This window comes from Ylistrum balloti, unplaced genomic scaffold (assembly GCF_031769215.1).
Source record: "Ylistrum balloti isolate Yb309-2 unplaced genomic scaffold, AGI_CSIRO_Ybal_v1 Utg369756, whole genome shotgun sequence".
In the NCBI taxonomy this organism is placed as follows: Eukaryota; Metazoa; Mollusca; class Bivalvia; order Pectinida; family Pectinidae; genus Ylistrum; species Ylistrum balloti.
The window spans coordinates 454,992-478,346 of record NW_026781957.1 but is presented as its reverse complement, the minus strand read 5'-3'; the positions used below and the strand labels follow the sequence as shown (position 1 = coordinate 478,346).

General features: G+C 35.2%; 1 protein-coding gene across 1 annotated transcript; it reads right to left on the bottom strand.

Moving 5' to 3' along the window:
- Positions 1–979: 979 nt before the first annotated feature.
- LOC132543473 (nucleolar protein 8-like) lies at positions 980–23,074 on the bottom strand. The gene is made up of 16 exons (XM_060206976.1): positions 22,838–23,074; positions 20,985–21,047; positions 20,439–20,517; positions 19,894–20,047; positions 17,112–17,180; positions 14,639–16,687; positions 12,419–12,613; positions 11,647–11,772; positions 11,119–11,209; positions 10,184–10,304; positions 9,443–9,535; positions 6,386–6,609; positions 4,902–5,019; positions 4,597–4,673; positions 3,448–3,530; positions 980–1,204 (listed from the first exon to the last, which is right to left on the bottom strand). The coding sequence occupies exons 1-16, from the start codon at positions 22,968–22,970 to the stop codon at positions 1,127–1,129; spliced, it is 3,753 nt and encodes a 1,250-aa protein (XP_060062959.1). The 5' UTR covers positions 22,971–23,074; the 3' UTR covers positions 980–1,126.
- Positions 23,075–23,355: the final 281 nt, after the last annotated feature.

Sequence of the window (23,355 nt, the reverse complement as noted above, 5' to 3'; positions counted from 1 at the left end):
CGCTCCTTTTACAGTATAACTAGTACCGGGAGGACGTCTCAAGTGAAAGCCTTGTCACTTGTAATATATGGTAGACACTGATGTTAGTACCTTAGTAATTACCACTAAATAACACACGGGACAAACAGTTATCACCGAAATCTACTCCCTTTCGGCATCACCTGGTCATGAAGAGCACTTTCAGGACTTGTTAGTATTACACATTACGTTCATATAGATAGAAAGCGTGTAAATATCAGAAACTGCAGAAACTCATTATTCTTGTATTTTATCAGGAAATTCCGTGCTAATCTTTCTTTTGTTCTTATTCTGCCATGGTAACATTAAATTTGTTTTTGAAATAAGATTCTGTTTACATGTCTGTATTTTCTTTGTTGTTCAAGGTAACTACACTATCATAAGCACTTGTAAAGGTTACGTGATTGTAAAGGCAAGTAAGGAACAATGTGTTTCTGTATTTTAGGAAATACTAATAAACTTTATTTATTTTGCAACAATTGTAAAGCAAGTCTTTCCAACTTTTATCAATCAATCTTGTTGGCTCGGATGGAAGCCTGCAGGGGGTCTTACTGTGGGAGGAAACTGGAGTACCCAGGGAAAACCCATGTGGTCCGGCAGGTGACCCCATACCTTTTCACATCCATTTCGAGAACCGAACCCCAAAGGGCTAGGTGAAAGGCAAGTGTGTTACCACTGCATCACCTGGCCATCCAGGAAAAAGGGCAATAGGTATACCTGAATGTTACAAAAACCTTATGCAGTTTCAGCAGCTCTTGTATCAAGCCAGAATCAACAAAAAAACTTAGATAAGTAAGACCTTTGGTAGTGGGTCTGTCTCCACAGATGTTGGAAAGGAGTTGGTTATATGCTTTGTTGTTTCACCATAATAAATGACAATAGAAAACAATTGTTTAAATATAAATTGATTTATTTCTCTAGTTTAAATGTCATAGTTTAATTTATAAACATGTTTTATCGGTATAGCAGCGTCTGTAGCAGAATCACAAAGTCCAATCCAATAAGCGACATTTCTTTTACAATTTCAGAAACAATTCTACAAAAACTCATCCTCCTTTTACATCTAGTCTTCTTTTGCGTAATTTTGATAGAGAAAAGACGTCCTTGACTACCGTTTTGTAAAGGTCCTTTTCTTCTCTAATGCCCGCTTGTTTCTGATAGCTCTCTTGTATTTATTGTGGTATGCCTGTCAAAAACAAATCAAAGTATCATAAACGGTATACCAGCATTATAAATTACGTATGGTTATATAAACTTGTGATATCTAAACTAGTACAAACCCTCTTTGTGGATTAATATAACAGAAAATAAAATATCTGTCACACAAAAGCATAATTTGAAATATTCAGTGAAAAAATCTATATATCAAAAAGCACAAGACAGACAATCAAAGAGAAACAGAAATAACATCATAGAGATTCTGTATAGTATGAGACAGTAATGTATACAACCAATCAGAGATTATGTAAAGTATGAGAACAATGTATACAGCCAATCAGAGATTCTGTAAAGTATGAGAACAATGTATACAACCAATCAGAGATTTTGTAAAGTATGAGAACAATGAATACAACCAATCAGAGATTCTGTAAAGTATGAGAACAATGAATACAACCAATCAGAGTTTCTGTAAAGTATGAGAACAATGTATACAACCAATCAGAGATTCTGTAAAGTATCAGACAGGAATGTATACAACCAATCAGAGATTCTGTAAAGTATGAGACAGTAATGTATACAACCAATCAGAGATTCTGTAAAGTATGAGAACAATGAATACAACCAATCAGAGATTCTGTAAAGTATGAGAACAATGTATACAACCAATCAGAGATTCTGTAAAGTATGAGAACAATGTATACAACCAATCAGAGATTCTGTAAAGTATGAGAACAATGTATACAACCAATAAGAGATTCTGTAAAGTATGAGAACAATGTATACAACCAATCAGAGATTCTGTAAAGTATGAGAACAATGTATACAACCAATCAGAGATTCTGTAAAGTATGGGAACAACAAATACAACCAATCAGAGATTCTGTAAAGTATGAGAACAATGAATACAACCAATCAGAGATTCTGTAAAGTATGAGAACAATGTATACAACCAATCAGAGGTTCTGTAAAGTATGGGAACAATGTATACAACCAATCAGAGATTCTGTAAAGTATGAGACAGGAATGTATACAACCAATCAGAGATTCTGTAAAGTATGAGAACAATGAACAATGAATACAACCAATCAGAGATTCTGTAAAGTATGAGACAGTAATGTATACAACCAATCAGAGATTCTGTAAAGTATGGGAACAATGAATACAACCAATCAGAGATTCTGTAAAGTATGAGACAGGAATGTATACAACCAATCAGAGATTCTGTAAAGTATGAGAACAATGAATACAACCAATCAGAGATTCTGTAAAGTATGAGACAGGAATGTATACAACCAATCAGAGATTCTGTAAAGTATGAGAACAATGTATACAACCAATCAGAGATTCTGTAAAGTATGGGAACAATGTATACAACCAATCAGAGATTCTGTAAAGTATGAGAACAATGTATACAACCAATCAGAGATTCTGTAAAGTATGAGACAGGAATGTATACAACCAATCAGAGATTCTGTAAAGTATGAGAACAATGAATACAACCAATCAGAGATTCTGTAAAGTATGAGACAGGAATGTATACAACCAATCAGAGATTCTGTAAAGTATAGAACAATGAATACAATCAATCAGAGGTTCTGTAAAGTATGAGAACAATGTATACAACCAATCAAAGATTCTATAAAGTATGAGAACAATGAATACAACCAATCAGAGATTCTGTAAAGTATGAGAACAATGTATACAACCAATCAGAGGTTCTGTAAAGTATGAGACAGGAATGTATACAACCAATCAGAGATTCTGTAAAGTATGAGACAGGAATGTATACAACCAATCAGAGATTCTGTAAAGTATGAGAACAATGTATACAGCCAATCAGAGATTCTGTAAAGTATGAGAACAATGTATACAACCAATCCGAGGTTCTGTAAAGTATGAGAACAATGTATACAACCAATCAGAGATTCTGTAAAGTATGAGAACAATATATACAACCAAACAAAGGATGTGTAACATACCAGTTACATAGGGATTTATCAAGATAATGAAGCAAAATAAAGGCAGAAAAATAAAAGTTTTTCAAAATAGTAAATTTGGTGAAAAGTAGGGCAATACCAAATCATCAACAGTTACTTGGAGACAAGACTTGGGAAAGCAATTATCATCATGCATGATCTGCATTATGAAAAAGAAAATAAGAAACTAAATTTGGTAAGACTATTTTAATGGAAGCACTATGCGAAGACATTGATAGCAGATAGATAATGATTATGTAAATAAATGGTTAGATCAAGATGATGTACTGACCTTCATGAGATCAGGTCGCTTTTCCTGCCAACGCTCTCGGATTTTCTCTAAGTCTTCCTGTCTACAAAAGCTGGAAACTCCCTCTAGCAAACAAAGTATTCAACACTGAAGATCTATCTTGAAACAATTACGTGGTATGATACTTTTAATTTTGATAAATACATTAAAGAAAAATACTTTCAATTACTTCAAGGATGTATGCCTACAAGAAGTATAAAAATTTCAGTACTAAACATTTTTTTCTGATGTTTTTTTTTTATAAAAAGTCTGATCTTAGATTAAAAGCAAAAAATCAATATGTTGCTGCACTACCTTTTTGGAGGAAAGGCATCAGAGCATCTATAACAGGAAATGATTCATTTTCACATATCTTTCTTATTTTTCTCCCTTAAAAACAGACATTTCCCGTTATTTTCGAGATAGCCTTTCTAACAAAATATTTTTGTTTTTCATTACAACATAAAGGTATGTATGATACTTTGATATTAAGAAAAAACAATTAAAAAAAATACTAAGTTTTCGTTTGCTTTAACCAGCTGTAAACTGCAGAGCAACCAAAAAATAAAAATGTTCCAAAAGGACCTAATTTTATTATTTGATTATCTTCTAGTATTAAATCCTAAAATATTTCATATTTGGAAAGAGAAATTTTGATGATACTTATAATTAAAAAGAGGGGGCCAATGTGCATTATTTTTTGCAAATTTCACCCAAAAAGACAGTTTTTTGAAAATCAAGAAACAAGATGATTTATTTGTTCTTGGGTTCTAAATATTTCAGAAAGTGATCCACCAAGTCAAAATTGATGAAAATCTGTGATTTGTGGTGGTAATTCATGCAAAATTCAGTTAAGATATTTTGTTTGAATTTATTCTATATTGAATTGTGTCTTACTTTCGATCAAAACATCGAAGAGTACATCCTTAAGTCCCTTTTGAGGAATGAAACTTTGAAAAAAAAAAACCTTGAAAGTAGGATGAACAAAAAATAAGCAAAATCATGAAGATTAAATGAATAGAGGAGAAATGAAGTCCATTTTATGAAAAAAAAACATACCATACTTTCTCCTTTCAGGTTTTGATAAACGTGTGAAATTTGAAAAATACACAGCAAATCTTTGCAGTGATTTAATAGGCACAGGACACAAACCTTTAATTCGCTCATCATCTTCTGTGAAGAAAAATGAATCTTGGCTTTTTGCAACAAAAACAGCTTTCTCTTCTTTTCTGACAAATTACAAAATAAAATACAGATAAAGTCTAAACTTAATCAAACAAAAATATACACGTATTTCATGTTGACAGGATTATCCTCAAAAAAAATCAACTTTTGAAATGAGAATTGTATAGATTTACTCAAAGAAAATCATCTGTTCACATTATCACGTCAAAAAGTCTCAATGTTCTAAAGTTTCAGATGATCCAACATTTTTAATTTACTCGAGCAGTTCATACTTTGAATCCTCCTCTCCTTCCAGTTCCTTTTCCTCATTACTATCATCGCTCATGTCATCGTCATCACTGTTTTGAAAATTGAATCCTTGCCACTTTTGTGTTGGAGATGTAGACTCAGCTGAAATTTAAATACAACTCCTGAATGGCATCACATTACCAACAAGAGATCCCAGAGGGATCTTGGCGCCCACCATTTGAGGATCCGTTTTCAGTTCTTGAAGATTTGTTTATTTTTTTTTGTTTGTTACAGGTGTTGTAAATGTTCATGAACTGGTCTTCATTGAATGTACTCAATGATGGCACAAGATATTTTTATCAAGCACCTATTAGCAAATATCATTTGAAAAAGATCCCAAAGTATTATTAGATAGCAGTCAGTTACAGGTGGACAATGGACAATATGCTTGTGCTGTATTACTGTCTACGTCCAAGATGGCTGCCTGTGGGCCACCTTGATTTCAAATCAGTCCAAAAAAGGTACAATGCACAACTGGGGACAAAGGGAAACCAATATCCATGAAATATCAGAAGGATCCATCCAGTACTTCCTCAGATATAGCAGTAACAAGATTTTACTCTCAAAATCCAAGATGGCTGCCTGTCAGCCATCTTGATTTTGGATCAGTCCAAAAAAGGTACAATGCACAACTAGGGACCAAGGGGAACCTGCATATGAAATTTGAGAAAGATCCATCCAGTACTTTCCAAGAAATAGCAGTAACAAACTTTTACATTCAAAATCCAAGATGGCCACCTGTCGGCCATCTTGAATTCGAATCAGTCCTAAAAAGGTACAATGCACAACTAGGGACCAAGGGGAAACTGCATATGAAGTTTGAGAAAGATCCATCCAGTACTTTCCAAGAAATAGCAGTAACAAACTTTTATATTCAAAATCCAAGATGGCCACCTGTCGGCCATCTTGAATTCGAATCAGTCCTAAAAAGGTACAATGCACAACTAGGGACCAAGGGGAAACTGCATATGAAGTTTGAGAAAGATCCATCCAGTACTTTCCAAGAAATAGCAGTAACAAACTTTTATATTCAAAATCCAAGATGGCCACCTGTCCATCCAGTAAAAAGGTTTCCAATGGTCTAGGGACCAAGAAATAGCAGTAACAAACTTTTACTTCCAAAATCCATGATGGCCACCTGTCGGCCATCTTGAATTTGAATCAGTTCAAAAAAGGCACAATGCACAACAAGGGGCCAAGGGGAACCTGCATATGAAATTTGAGAAAGATCCATCCAGTACTTTTCCAGAAATAGCGGTAACAAGAATTGTTTACGGACGGACGGACGACGGACCATGGACGGCATGGCGAATTGAATACCCCACCATCTGATGATGGTGGGCTAAAAATACTAGGTGACTGGAACACATATTCCAGTTAAACACTTAAAACATTTTTTTATATTTAGATTGACACAATTTAGAGGCTTGTTTAGATAAATGGAAGCAAACCAAAGGGACTTTTTTACCTTGCATGTCGTCCACTTGATCATTGTCTTCCTGTTTACTGCCAAAAGCAGCCAGCAGTGAAAATCCTCCACTCTCCAATTTACTCTCAGTTTCACCAGCTTTCTTAAAGGCATCTTCTAAGGCAGAACTGACTTCATAAAACTTTTCACTGCTAACCTCTGGCAATGGCTCAGCCTCCTCCTCCTCTTCTTCAACTTTCTGTTTCTTTGACTTATTCTTTTTCCTGATAAGAGAGTAACAAGTTTATTAAAAGTGAAACATCCAACTAATAGAATAATCTGTAAAAAAAGCCATCCTCCATATATAGACTTTAGGTGATTGTCTTAACTCCTGTGACTTTATTGATGGACCAACATATACATCCTCCATATATAGACTTTAGGTGATTGTCTTAACTCCTGTGACTTTATTGATGGACCTAGATATACATCCTCCATATATAGACTTTAGGTGATTGTCTTAACTCCTGTGACTTTATTGATGGACCAACATATACATCCTCCATATATAGACTAGGTGATTGTCTTAACTCCTGTGACTTTATTGATGGACCAACATATACATCCTCCATATATAGACTATATATAGGTGATTGTCTTAACTCCTGTATATAGACTTTAGACTTTATTGATGGACCAACATATACATCCTCCATATATAGACTAGGTGATTGTCTTAACTCCTGTGACTTTATTGATGGACCAACATATACATCCTCCATATATAGACTAGGTGATTGTCTTAACTCCTGTGACTTTATTGATGGACCAACATATACATCCTCCATATATAGACTAGGTGATTGTCTTAACTCCTGTGACTTTATTGATGGACCAACATATACATCCTCCATATATAGACTAGGTGATTGTCTTAACTCCTGTGACTTTATTGATGGACCAACATATACATCCTCCATATATAGACTAGGTGATTGTCTTAACTCCTGTGACTTTATTGATGGACCAACATATACATCCTCCATATATAGACTAGGTGATTGTCTTAACTCCTGTGACTTTATTGATGGACCAACATATACATCCTCCATATATAGACTAGGTGATTGTCTTAACTCCTGTGACTTTATTGATGGACCAACATATACATCCTCCATATATAGACTAGGTGATTGTCTTAACTCCTGTGACTTTATTGATGGACCAACATATACATCCTCCATATATAGACTTTAGGTGATTGTCTTAACTCCTGTGACTTTATTGATGGACCAACATATACATCCTCCATATATAGACTTTAGGTGATTGTCTTAACTCCTGTGACTTTATTGATGGACCAACATATACATCCTCCATATATAGACTTTAGGTGATTGTCTTAACTCCTGTGACTTTATTGATGGACCAACATATACATCCTCCATATATAGACTTTAGGTGATTGTCTTAACTCCTGTGACTTTATTGATGGACCAACATATACATCCTCCATATATAGACTTTAGGTGATTGTCTTAACTCCTGTGACTTTATTGATGGACCAACATATACATCCTCCATATATAGACTTTAGGTGATTGTGTTAACTCCTGTGACTTTATTGATGGACCAACATATACATCCTCCATATATAGACTAGGTGATTGTGTTAACTCCTGTGACTTTATTGATGGACCAACATATACATCCTCCATATATAGACTTTAGGTGATTGTCTTAACTCCTGTGACTTTATTGATGGACCAACATATACATCCTCCATATATAGACTAGGTGATTGTCTTAACTCCTGTGTCTTTATTGATGGACCTAGATATACATCCTCCATATATAGACTAGGTGATTGTCTTAACTCCTGTGACTTTATTGATGGACCAACATATACATCCTCCATATATAGACTTTAGGTGATTGTCTTAACTCCTGTGACTTTATTGATGGACCAACATATACATCCTCCATATATAGACTAGGTGATTGTCTTAACTCCTGTGTCTTTATTGATGGACCTAGATATACATCCTCCATATATAGACTAGGTGATTGTCTTAACTCCTGTGACTTTATTGATGGACCAACATATACATCCTCCATATATAGACTTTAGGTGATTGTCTTAACTCCTGTGACTTTATTGATGGACCAACATATACATCCTCCATGTATAGACTATACATCCTCCAGGTGATTGTCTTAACTCCTGTGACTTTATTGATGGACCTAGATATACATCCTCCATATATAGACTAGGTGATTGTCTTAACTCCTGTGACTTTATTGATGGACCAAGATATACATCCTCCATGTATAGACTTTAGGTGATTGTCTTAACTCCTGTGACTTTATTGATGGACCTAGATATACATCCTCCATATATAGACTAGGTGATTGTCTTAACTCCTGTGACTTTATTGATGAACCAAATTTTTTTTCTCAGATTTTGTATGTAGTATTCAATATCAACATAAGGTTAATTAATTTTAAAATGTCATAGTTTTAGCTTTTTCAAAGAAAATGCTGCAGGATGATGCAAAGACAATAGATAATGCTGCAAACGTAAGGTCACTTGATCTGTCCCTAGAGGTAAGCTTATCAGTACATCGTGTTTTACAAAAAGCACAACTATCCTTTCATATGTAATATTCTATCAAAACCAAAATCAGATTACAAAACATATCAATGTTGGTCACTTTCTCTCAAGTGATTGAAATGATTGGATTAGCAAAACCTGTAAGAGAAATGTGGGACATAGATCCAAACAAAGGCTGGACTGCAGAATATCTGTCAGTTTGAAACAGCCCGTTGTACCTGTCTGAAACTAAGTGACTGGTTATATCATTTTGTATAAAACAAGGTCAGTGCACTCAGATTGAAATGGAACACATTTTATTATTGGATCATTTTTTCTTTGACAAGAATTTCAGTACTCCATCTAGAGCAGTAAATGTAACTACAGGTGTGTTTGTTTATCATGAAATAAATCCATGCCACCTTGAATATTTCAGGTGAGTACCATAATCAGCCAAAAACGTAAATAATGTTGGCGAAAGGATTTTAAGAAAGCATGTTCATCATCTAAAACAGAACACTTACCCATCTTTGCTCTTCTTCTGGTCTGCGGACGGCTGGATCTCAAAGCTCTTGTGGTCTTCTCTGCTAGGATCATACTGTAAGGTTGATATATCCCTGAAATATCACAAGGTCACAAAGTTAAAATCCTCCATTAAGTACCCACCACACCTCCTATAAGGTTGATATATCCCTGAAATATCACAAGGTCACAAAGTTAACATCCACCATTAAGTACCCACTACACCTCCTATAAGGTTGATCCCTGAAATATCACAAGGTCACTAAGTTAAAATCCTCCATATAAGTACCCACTACATCTCCTATAAGGTTGATATATCCCTGAAATATCACAAGGTCACTAAGTTAAAATCCTCCATTAACTACCCGCTACACCAGCTGACTTCTAAATTGCCACTGTATCATTTAGAAAGAACCTTACAAGATACAAAACTTCATACATAATGTAGAGGGTTCTTTCCCTGTAAACCCTTACTATTTCAAAGTTTGAATTTTCATTATTATTTTAATAATATAAGGTTTCATTGAACTTTACTCCCCAAAACTGTTAAAACTGCTGTCTGTAAGAACAGTTGTAAATATGTGGTTTTGTAGTAAACTAGTAAGATAGCATTGAAAGACAAAATATAATATTCTCCAAGAAGTATTATCTCACATCATGGAGTACAAATACATATTAAAGAATTAAGAGCTTCACGCCATTACTAACAAAATAGGAGCATCTCATGCTCAGCGGTAACTTACTTAAAGAGTTTCTTCATCCTGTCATTTTTATCAGTGACTACAGCGACTTGAACACCCACAACATCTTGTAGTACCTTTAGATTTCTCATCTTTTCATCCTCTACTTCCTCCACATTACCTTCTGTACAATCAACAAAATGTCCATAGTTTTAAACATTACACATCAATCTGACAATATATTTGAAGTAAGCTCAATAATTCAAATTTTCAGAAATTAATAGAACTGTACATACATCATATGGAAATTCCTACTAAAAAATTAGGCATAAACACCATCACACATATATCATAGGATAATCCCTACTCTAAAATTAGGCATAAACACCATCACACATATATCATAGGATAATCCCTACTCTAAAATTAGGCATAAACACCATCACACATATATCATAGGGAAATCTCTACTCTAAAATAGGCATAAACACAGTCACACATATATCATAGGGAAATCCCTACTCTAAAATTAGGCATAAACACAATCACACATATATCATAGGGAAATCCCTACTCTAAAATTAGGCATAAACACAATCACACATATATCATAGGGAAATCCCTTCTCAAAATTCACACATCTTACTCCATTCAAGGTTAATGTATACATAGTCTAAAACACAAATACTGTACACATGTTAAAGTGGAATTCCTATATACTTTAATAGTAGGCATAAATCTACACATATCTGGAAGGTTCCACACATTAACCTGTAAATATCAAAATTGTGATTCTATGACAATAAAATGGAGTTAACTCTTCTGGTTAGATTATCATTTCACAGGAAAGTAGGCATAACATAATGACATTTTCACCAGTCTATTGTCAGAAATCTGATGACTTATCTTATACATTTATAATCCTGTTTGTTCACATAGTGATAAACTGTGCAAACATACAACAATCTTATCATACAGTATATCTGTCATCACACTACCTCCATCACCCTGTTCCTCATCACTCTCTACAAATCTCTGGTCCAGCTTGAATCGACTGTCGCTGGAGAATTTCATTTGCAGCTTCATCAACTATGAAATACACATAATTAAATTTCATCATCAGATTTAAGCAATGAATTGAGAATACAATGTAACTATAAAAAGCCTACCTCTAACAGTCTAACGTGATTGAGTTCTGAGAACAGTTTTAACACCTTGTACATCAGATCAAATGAATATTATGGGCTAATTTTCTTTACCAAAATCTCACTGAGGTGAGGCTGAAAACATCAGTGTATGACCAAGATAATTAACCACTAAAACATACAGATATCACATGTTTTTTTTCACATACAAAATTGGATCAAAACTGCATGAAAACTAATTTCATTTTTATTTTTAATTTCTATTTTTGTGTAGAATATGAATGTTGTGTAAAGGTACAACACAGATAAGACGAGACAAAAATCTACCACTGAGGTAGCATGTAAAATCATCCTTTCGTATACAAGAAACACAAGTCTCACCTCAGATCCTGCCTCTCCTTCAAACTGAGGTTTATTTTCAAATGCATTCTCATCGATGTCATCGTCTTCACTTGAGGAGTCCTCAAACAGTGACTTTTTCTCTTTGTTATCAGTTTTATCAACTACCTGTACGAAAACATAATCATTATTACATTTCAAATGAAAAAAGTAGTCTAAATTGGCAAAAATGTTTATAAATAGAATTTGTGGAAATAATTACTGAAATCTTGTTTCTATACAAACACCTGTATGATAAGGAAGCTTATCCAAACTGATGTCTGTTCCTAGACTCACTATAAAGACCTTTGTTTATAAGGCAGACTCAGCCCTGGGGAATTTCTCTGTGACCCAGGGACAAGATGTTGACCCTGACAGGAAGTGACCACTTGTTGGACTAGGATGTGATGGTTTTCCTGACGCCTTTCCCTTACACAGTTAGTAATCATCAGTTCACCAATGCCAATAGCAAACTTTTTATTGTTCATAACTTACTGTGATCTCTATAACTGACAACATAAGATTCTGTCTTTTTGTAATGTAGGGCTATCAGTTCTTGTGAGCAGATATTGATTGTCATATTAACTGTTTGTGAGAGAAACGTTGTTAGATAATGATGTAATTTTCTCATGAAACCTAATAACTGCTCACAAGAGGAGGTAATTCCGCATTACCAAAAGACGAAATGACATCTTGAGTGTCTATACCACAGAACGAAATTTACACTGGCTTTTGTGTTAAGATGATCAGATTTTAAATGATATCTTTATCTTACCCCAGATTGGATTATTTCATCGCTTTCTTCTGCACTTTCCTCTTCACTGCTTTCATCTTCACTTTCTTCTTCATCGTCGCTGTCTTGTAAGTCCCAAGCTTTCTTGTCCGACTGTTGAGTAGTATTAGACTTCTCTGTAGTGTCGTCGTCACTGTCCGAGTCAAACACTATCCTGTTGGACCTTTTAGAGTTATCCTGCAACAGAGTTACTTAACTTGAGGAAAATAAAACTAGCCTATAATTTTTTTCTGAAAATATTTTCCCATTTGTATAAAGATTAGAAAAAAAACTACCTCAAAACGAAAGACACTTCTCATGTCACCAATACCAATATATTATACAGTAATTTTCATACATGAAGGAAATTCAATCATTTTGCTCTGGTAAATTCAAATAAAGGAGAGACATCTTCAGCTGTCTTCAAACCACATTAATGGATATGTCTAATCTTAATAATGTCTTGAGCAAGCAAAGAATTAAAACTCACTGTTTATCTGTTAGGTAACATCGGTGGTGATTAATTCCACTGTGCCAACAACTTTATACCATATATGGTAATCTGTTTATTATTGCGCTACTGTGTTTCTCCTGCTTTATTTAACACAATAATCAAAGCCTGTTTGTGACATGGTATTACTCCTGTATAACTTACCACTGTAGACAGGGCCTGTTTGTGACATGGTAGACAGGGCCTGTTTGTGACATGGTAGACTGGGTCTGTTAGTGACATGGTATTTCTCCTGTATAACTTACCACTGTAGACAGGGCCTGTTTGTGACATGGTAGACAGGGCCTGTTTGTGACATGGTAGACAGGGCCTGTTTGTGACATGGTATTACTCCTGTATAACTTACCACTGTAGACAGGGCCTGTTTGTGACATGGTAGACAGGGCCTGTTTGTGACATGACATTACTCCTGTATCATTTACCACTGTAGACAGGGCCTGTTTGTGACATGGTAGACAGGGCCTGTTTGTGACATGGTAGACAGGGCCTGTTTGTGACATGACATTACTCCTGTATAATTTACCACTGTAGACAGGGCCTGTTTGTGACATGACATTACTCCTGTATAACTTACCACTGTAGACAGGGCCTGTTTGTGACATGACATTACTCCTGTATAACTTACCACTGTAGACAGGGCCTGTTAGTGACATGACATTTCTCCTGTACACCACTGTAGACAGGGCCTGTTTGTGACATGGTAGACAGGGCCTGTTTGTGATGTGGTATTTCTCCTGTATAACTTACCACTGTAGATTGGGCCTGTTTGTGACATGACATTACTCCTGTATAACTTACCACTGTAGACAGGGCCTGTTTGTGACATGACATTACTCCTGTATAACTTACCACTGTAGACAGGGCCTGTTAGTGACATGACATTTCTCCTGTATAACTTACCACTGTAGACAGGGCCTGTTTGTGACATGGTAGACAGGGCCTGTTTGTGATGTGGTATTTCTCCTGTATAACTTACCACTGTAGACAGGGCCTGTTTGTGACATGACATTACTCCTGTATAACTTACCACTGTAGATAGGGCCTGTTTGTGACATGACATTACTCCTGTATAACTTACCACTGTAGACAGGGCCTGTTTGTGACATGACATTACTCCTGTATAACTTACCACTGTAGACAGGGCCTGTTAGTGACATGACATTTCTCCTGTATAACTTACCACTGTAGACAGGGCCTGTTTGTGATATGGTAGACAGGGCCTGTTTGTGACATGACATTTCTCCTATATAACTTACCACTGTAGACAGGGCCTGTTTGTGATATGGTAGACAGGGCCTGTTTGTGACATGACATTTCTCCTATATAACTTACCACTGTAGACAGGGCCTGTTTGTGACATGGTAGACAGGGCTTGTTTGTGATGTGGTATTTCTCCTGTATAACTTACCACTGTAGATAGGGCCTGTTTGTGACATGGTAGACTGGGTCTGTTAGTGACATGACATTTCTCCTGTATAACTTACCACTGTAGACAGGGCCTGTTTGTGACATGGTAGTCAGGGCCTGTTTGTGACATGACATGTCTCCTGTATAACTTACCACTGTAGACAGGGCCTGTTTGTGACATGGTAGACAGGGCTTGTTTGTGATGTGGTATTTCTCCTGTATAACTTACCACTGTAGATAGGGCCTGTTTGTGACATGGTAGACTGGGTCTGTTAGTGACAAGGTATTTCTCCTGTATAACTTACCACTGTAGACAGGGCCTGTTTGATTATAGACTTCCGGGTGTTGTATTCTTCCTGTTTTTGTCTCAGTAACTCCTGCTTTTTCTTGTTAGCCTCCACAGACAGCCTCTTTTGTTCTACCTTATCTTTTGACTTTCTATCTTTTTCCATTGTATCTTCTGCAGATTTGTTGTTTATCTCCTGCTGTTGTTGTTTTCCTGTGTTCTCCTTTGCCTTGTTACTGACATCATGCTTCTCTGTCCTTGCATGTTTGTTGATATCTGTACTTTCCACCACACCATTTACCACCTTCGTATCCTCATCATCATCACTACTTGTGCTCTCATCTTCATCACTTTCCTCATCATTACTCTTATCTTCATCACTTTCCTCATCATTACTCTCATCTTCATCACATTCCTTGTCACTATTGCCCTTATTGTCCTTATTGTTACTGTTTATATCCTCTGCACTACTATCGCTTGCTTCCTCTTCATCACTTGTAGTATCATTACTTTTGTCATCACCACTATCATCGTTCGAATCTGACTCCTTTGAACTCTCATGATCAGAGCTTTGCAGTGCCTTTCTCTCAGTCTCACTATCATCGTTTGAATCTGACTCCTCTGAACTCTCGTGATCAGAGCGTTGCAATGCCTGTATCTCAGTCTCACTATCTTTCTTTTCTTTATCTTGAGCAAAATTGTTTGTTCCTTGATAGTTTTTTAATATTTTTTTGGCAATTTTTTCAAAATCATTTGAATCTACACTGTCGTCTGAATTATAGCCATGCTCTTCCATCCAACTGCCTTGTCTAGATGCCTCCCCATCCACAAGCCCCCCTCCAAACTCACTGTGAATACTGCTGGTGAGGGAATTCTGGAGAGATACAGGTGTTTCAAGTGATCCATATCCTATAACAGTGCCTCCTCTTCTCTGTTTCTTGGCCGAGGCAATAATAACATCAGTATCAGCTGATGATACCGACTCGTTGTCAGAATCCTGTTGCAGCTCCATCTCCTTTTCTGGTACATCTTTTAACATTGAATTTTGAAAAAGTGTTCTCTTTACTCCTGAAATAGCCTCGCTGTGTAGTTGGTCTGGATTACTTAATGAACTAGAGCTGGTTACTTTGCTTAGTGAAGCAGAGTCCATTTTCTGTTGGCCGTCAGATGACAGGTTATCATACAAATGCCTGGTTCCCCCAAATGCCTGTAGTTTAGGCTTTTTTGTTGTTTTCTTCCCTTGAAACACATCGGTGTGTTCTGTCGTTTTACTTGAAGCCTTGTTTACAGAATCATTTAAACATTCTTTAGATGTAGAATTAGATTGATTATGAATTCGCTCTTCTGCTTGTGTTTTTGACTGTTTTGAAGTACTAGATGAATGTTTATCAGACACCAGGCCTGTAGACACTGTATTCTGTGACAGACTAGTAGTAGGGGCATTGGGCAGCACAGATGTCTGAAGAGTTTCTTGAGTTTTGGTTTTTTTTATGGGACTTGAAGATTCAGAATGATCCACATTTCCCAATTTTTTAAAGTGTGTTTCCACTTTGTCCTTGCCTAGTGTTTTCACTATAGGAGTACATTTTGGGTCCTCCGATTTTAATTTCCCTGTATTGCTATTTTTTCCCTTTACACTACTGTCCTTTCCTGTACTGAGAGCCGCTATTTGTTGTGATTGAGTAACGGTACTCTGGAAAGGAGTGCTGGTTTTAAAACTTTCATCACCATTGTCACAAGAGTCACTATCCTCACTAAAGTAGGCTCTCTTTCCAGAAGCTTTCTGGAAACTTTCTGGAACTACCTCAAAGTCGGTCTTTCCAGATTTACTCTCAGTGTTGGTGAATGATTCATAGTAGTCAGCCAGTGATTTCATGTCCACATCAAAATTCTGTTTCCTTTTCTTCTGCTTCCAAGCAGGGAATTCTCCTTTCCTGCGTTTGACCATCTCCGAGTCATTAGTATCTATTGTCCAGGTCAGATTTTGGATTCCTGTATCAGACATTTCCATGTCATCTTTCATCCTTTTAGAATTGTGACAAAACTTTGAGGGATCAACTTTCATGAAGTGTTTATGTTAAGGATTACAGATGATTAATAAATGAAGTGAACAATAATACAAGGTAACAGAGTAACAATAAAAGATATCTAGACCTAAGAGATTGATTGGTGTGATATCAACAGTAACAAGGTATTCTCCAACGGTTTCTGTATTGATAACCTATTCTAAAGTTTTTTAATATCAAAACCAATTTTAGTATGGCATAACATAGTGTTAGACTTTCAAGAATATAACCAAGTAATAAGTAAGCATTAAATAAAAAGTCAAACCTTTCTTTACTTGAAAATCAATTGTGTCCTTTGTAGTATCCTGTTCCACTTGTCTGATCAATATTTGTGACCCCTACATGATAAATTATTATATACAAATAGGATTTCTATCTACACATCACTCGACTGGTGAATGAACATTAATTTTTTCTAAAGGATATTTTCTTCTTATCACGTTTCCGTATGTTGACAATGGGTAATACACGACCATACTTTCCAACCACCCAATTCTGAAGAGAAAACAAACAACATTTAAACAACACATTTATGCAGCAATATTTCATGTATAGCTATTCTAGACAACACTATCCTTTGAATAGAGAAATCACAAGATTTTAATAAGTCTCAGCAGATTTGAAGATCATTATATTTGTTAACACATCTTTATCAGTACCAGAAATGAAGTTTTAAAAAAAATTTCTAAAGCATCCAATATTATGGATTAAATTATCTAATCCAGATTGTTAATAATACTGACCAGTAATGACTTAGGTAGATGTTGTTTAGAAAACTTAGTAAAACACCAATTAGTGTTTGTACATAAAAAAGATTTCATGAGACTGTATATAAACATGTTATAATGGTTATTAAGCAGTGTTGCATTATTATGTAGTAAGAAAATCACTAAGGGACATCCCTATCAAATTAAATAGCACTTTTAACTTACTGGTAAAAGAATTATTCTGTGATTAAGTACATTATGCCGTGAGTCAGTAACCCTTTATTGTATATGAATATTACAAGTATTTAGGTTATTCACTATCTAATTTTGAAATTAGTTCTCTTGACAGTCTGGTGACAGATTATGTGGATTAAATATGTTTACATGTGAGGTTAAGTCTGAACACTGATGGAATAAAATTCAAACTGAAAAGTGGAAAAAGGCCCATGTTACGCCAGTTTTCAAAAAAGAAGACCCCTCAATTATTAGTAACTATCGTCCGATTTCTCTGCTGTCTATTGTTGGCAAGCTGATGGAAAGATGTGTCTATAAACATGTCTATAACTTTCTCATAGATAAATCTCTTCTAACACCCTACCAATCCGGCTTTAGATCTGGCGATTCCTCTATTAATCAACTTTTTACTATTACTCATGACATTTTTTCCAATCTTGACAAAGGTGTTGAAATAAGATTGGTATTCTGTGACATAAGCAAAGCATTTGACCGGGTCTGGCACCGAGGTCTTCTATCCAAATTAAAATCTTTTGGTATAACTGGAAATCTCTTTACTTGGTTCTCGAATTATTTGCATAATCGTTGTCAATGTGTTGTAATCAATGGTAGACAATCCCATTTAACCAATATTTCAGCAGGTGTCCCCCAAGGATCGATCCTAGGTCCGTTACTTTTCTTAATCTTTATTAACGACATTGTTTGTAATATAAATTGCAATATTAAGTTGTTTGCTGACGATACATCACCGCAAACGAGCGCTAACTTGTTAAATAATAACCTTAGTATAATCAATGAATGGTCTAACACTTGGCTTGTTAATTTTAACCCCTCTAAAACCGTAACAATGACAGTAAGTAAAAAAGCTAATAAACCGCTTCAACCCTCCTTATTTATGAATAATACTGCACTAACCGAAGTCACTTGTCACAAACATCTAGGTATCACTCTATCAGCTAACGCAAATTGGACTGAACATTTACAACAAATCACTAGTAAAGCCTATACAAAACTCAGTTTCCTCAGGTCACTCAAATTTAGCATTGACAGAAAATCTCTTCAAACTTTGTACTGTTCTTATATTAGACCTTTATTAGAATATGGAGATATTATCTGGGACAATATAACATTAGGCCAAAGTAAACTTCTAGAAAACATCCAGCTTGAGGCAGCTAGAATCATGACTGGAGCTACAAAACTCACCAGTCATGACCTCTTATATTTAGAATCCGGCTTAGATACTCTCGTTAATAGAAGGAAAAAACATAAAATTATCAAATTTCATCAGATTGTTCAGATTGTTCATGGTCAGTGCCCTCCCTACCTAACCAGCATGCTTCCTGAACGTCACTCTAACATCCACTCTTATAACACAAGGAGAGCCGATTCTTTTTACCAACCTCCATGCCGAACTAATCTCTTTAAAGACTCTTTCCTACCTTCTTCTGTTGATCTATGGAATGCACTCCTCGATGCCATAAAACGTAATCCGTCTACTACTACTCTAAAAAGATACCTAAATGCTGATATAACAACTGTTCCAAACTATTATTACTTCTGTAAATCTAGACACGGCCAGATTCACCATGCTCGACTTAGGATGCACTGTAGCTCACTAAACGCACACTTATATTCTCGCAATCTTGTTAACAACTCTCTATGTTCATGTAACCAGTCCGACGAAACTACTGAACACTTCCTCCTCCAGTGCCCTAACTACCATCATATCAGAATTCAATGCTTCAGTAACATATCCCCCGACATTAATGTTAATACCTTATTATATGGTAACCCTGATATGCCAGATCAGTACAATGAAAATATTTTTGACTGTGTCCAAAACTTTATTAACCGTTCTAAACGTTTTAATTAAGCTCTAGCGTATCTAGTGAGTTTGTGTATACTACGAAGTAATCGCAATTACAGTACTGACCTGGTCGTGGTATATTGTACTTTGTTGAGTGAACCACAATCAAATATAGATCTATAGCAGTCCTAAACTCTTGCTTTGTCATCCTACAACGGTTTCCTCCTTTGAACCCATGCACCCTTTCTTTTCCCCTTCCCTGTACTTATGCACCTACTTAATTACATTATGTTGTCAGTGCTGTCCATTGCTAATGTAATTAGATACGGAGACAGATTAATATAAGTACATTGTACTTGTTTCTGAATCCAAAATGCATATTTGCTTTTGTACTGTACTCATTTCACAAAATAAAATACAGTTTAAACTAAACTGAAATGGCTTCCATACAACTACTGACCTTTTCTTCTACATCAACTTGAGTTCCAGGAACAGCACCCTTCATGTGGAAGTTCTCAACACCAGCCACTCCCTCCAGAGGGTCCTGTAATATCACTTTCTTGTTTTTGACTTTGGCTGGCTTCTCAAAATTATTCTCCCTCTCTTCCTTCAATCTGGAACAATTGTTAAAACAAACGTTCAGTACATGTTTTTATTCTTCATCTTTCATACCTTCAGTATAAATTGTTTTGACTTGTCTTGTTCTGTTAGTATATTCCATTGTTTATGTTGTTTATACTAATTTTCATGACCTGATAATCTGTTGTTATTGTTCCACAACCATCTGAAGGAATAAATATTGAATTAGGGAGGATTTGATCAAGTTGTCTTGACTCTAGGAACCTAAATGTCCAGTAAGTTAGCGTCTACTACTACGTCTACACAAGAATACAGAATCCTTCTCATCATAGACTAAAACAAAGTACAAGTCTTTAAGATCATACATTGCTGATCTGTCCATTCTATTAACACAATAATCTCTGCTAAATTTCAATATATACTAACCTTTTCATAAAATCTGCTTTTGCATGTTGTATTTTCAGTTCATTTCCCTTCCATCTACTTTTGTTTAATACTGAGAGACCTATAACATACAAATCAGTCTCTGTAACTCTGGTATGTCTTCATAGTTATGAGTCTAGTTAACATTACACAATATATAACATACAAATCAGTCCCTGTAACTCTGGTATGTCTTCATAGTTACAAGTCTAGTTAACATTACACAATATATAACATACAAATCAGTCTCTGTAACTGTGGTCTGTCTTCATAGTTACAGGTCTAGTTAACATTACACAATATATAACATACAAACCAGTCCCTGTAACTGTGGTATGTCTTCATAGCTACAGGTCTAGTCAACAACACACAATATACAGAGATGTATCTGTAGCATTGTATTGATTAGCATAAGACTAACTTTGACTATACATGATGAATTGGTGAATTTAGTAGCATCCATATAGTAAGAAAAAAAAACTTCCTAAAGAACTTTGAACTAAATCCAAGTTTTTGGAATACTCTATTCAACCTGGTAAGAAATCTTACACTTTTTCAAATTTTCATCAGTAATGTTGACATCAAGGTAGGCAAATGTTTTCTCTGGAAGCCCTGAAAGAGTTGAAAAAACTTCACATCAGATATATAATCAACCTCAGAAACACATATGAATTGTATGATATAACATAACTGTGTTAAATAATAACTCAACTAAATAAAAATAAATATTACAGCATTTATCTGAATCTTCTAGTAATTACAGTCGTGAGCCAGATATTAATGAGGCACAGAAAGTCATGAAGGTATATATATATACTATATAGAATATAGCTTGTACCAGGTAGATACAATAAGTATCAATAAGATACTTGAACAAAAGATCTCTGAGGGATAGTAATGTCAGCATTGTTTGATCTGTATTTGTTCTTTACAGGTTTAATCTTTTCCTTCCCCCCCCCCATATTTCCTCTGTTTTTGTCCTTATTTATATGAAATTTAAGAAATAGCAATAATAATCTTTAACTGCCAAATCCAGGATGGTTGTTTGTCAGTCATTTTCGTTTTTTGAATCAGTCACAAAATCAAATGGGTCTTACGAAGGACAAAGAACAATATACGTATGAAATCTGAGAGAGATCCATTGAGCAATGCTCAAGAATTCCCAAGAAACAGCAATAACAAACTTTCACTTTCAAAATCCAAGATAGCCATCTTTCAGTCATTTGGTTTTCCTAATCAGTACATAAGTGCACAACTAGGGACCAGGTGGCTCCTACAAATGAAATTTGAGAAAGATCCATGTCAACATCCAAGATGGCCCTCTCTCAGTTATTTTGTTTTCTAATATGTCTCAAAATCTAACAGACACTGTAAGGGGTCAAGGGGAACCTTCATATGAAATTTAAGAAAGATATACCCAGTACTTATCAAGAAATAGTAATAACAAACTTTCTCTGTCAAAAAGCCATTTAGTTTTCTTATCATTTCCAAAATTAAATGAGCACAGCTATAGACCAACGAAAAACTACATATGAAATTTGAGAGAGATCCATCCAGAACTTCTCAAGAAATAGTGATAACAAAAATTGTTATGGATGGATGGATGACAGACTACCGATATGATTTGAAAAATGAAATCAAGAAAACCGGAGTGTTGTATTTCACTTGGACTGCATTCCTGTAACCTGGTCGAAATGATTCAAAAGATCTGGAATTATTCCACTATACACGAACACACTTGTACTGGATATTGGTCCTAATATCTGTATGTAAAGTTGAAAATACAGAGTTTTGGAATTTCCTGTCAAGCATAAATCATTTCACTAAAATTAAGATACCATCTATTTCACTCATACTTTATATGCTTCTGGAAATATGTGAGTGCATTGACTATACTTTTCATGCTGAAATTCTGAAAACTTATAATATTCGGCGCATTATTTTCGGATAGGTACTGCTGAATTCCTCAAACTGCACATGCCAAATATTTCACAGTCCAGCCTTGGTCCTGACCTGTACCCAAAATTTCAGCTATTTACGTGAAAGCTCCCTTGCATTTTTAGGCCTGTAACTGCTAAGGGAATACTATGTCTATGAATAACATGGAGAATCAGTACATTCCTTCATCATCTTTAAATCTTTGGCTTTAATAATAACAAATGTTTACGAAAGTTACAAATTATCGTATTTTTTCTTCCTTTTTAACCATTTTTTCTTTCTTTTTTTTAAGGTTATTATCATAAAGAATAATTTGTGTAAAATTGTGCCTTATGTACATCTATGCATTTCATTTGAGGCTGGGTAAAAAACTCTTCTGAGCTATGAAGTTATGCTGGAACAACAGTGCCTTCATCTATTGGTGAAATGAACACGATCAACATTCTCATCTTGTATAAACTTACCATTGCTATTTTTCTTCGTTTTGATTTCAATGCTATCAACATTACCGAATTTAGAAAATCTGTCACGAAGTTCTGAATCCGTTATATTGTTAAACAGACCACCGACAAAAAGTCTTTTCACTGTCGACTCCATACCAACGTGGCTACTGTTTTCCACATTGACAAGTAGAAACGTTACAAAATTCAGATAGATTCAACACAAAATATTTGACATGTTACATAAGATCAAAATTCTAGCATGAATTACCGCCTGCAACATTATCAAAAACTTAAAAAAAACGTATTTCTTTGAGCACTAGCACATCCCACGTGGAATGATAGGTCTCGGAAAATAAACACATCAGCGTAAATTTAAAGCTTGAAAATTTAAATTAATGTCCAGTATTGTATTAAACATTACTTGGACCCAGAGTAATGGGAGTTAGGGAGAATACGTTAATGCAGAGGAAATGATGCTTTTGGAAATATCAATTGTTAGCCCAATAATTTAGATATGTAAAATTTCTCAAAAAAAAGTG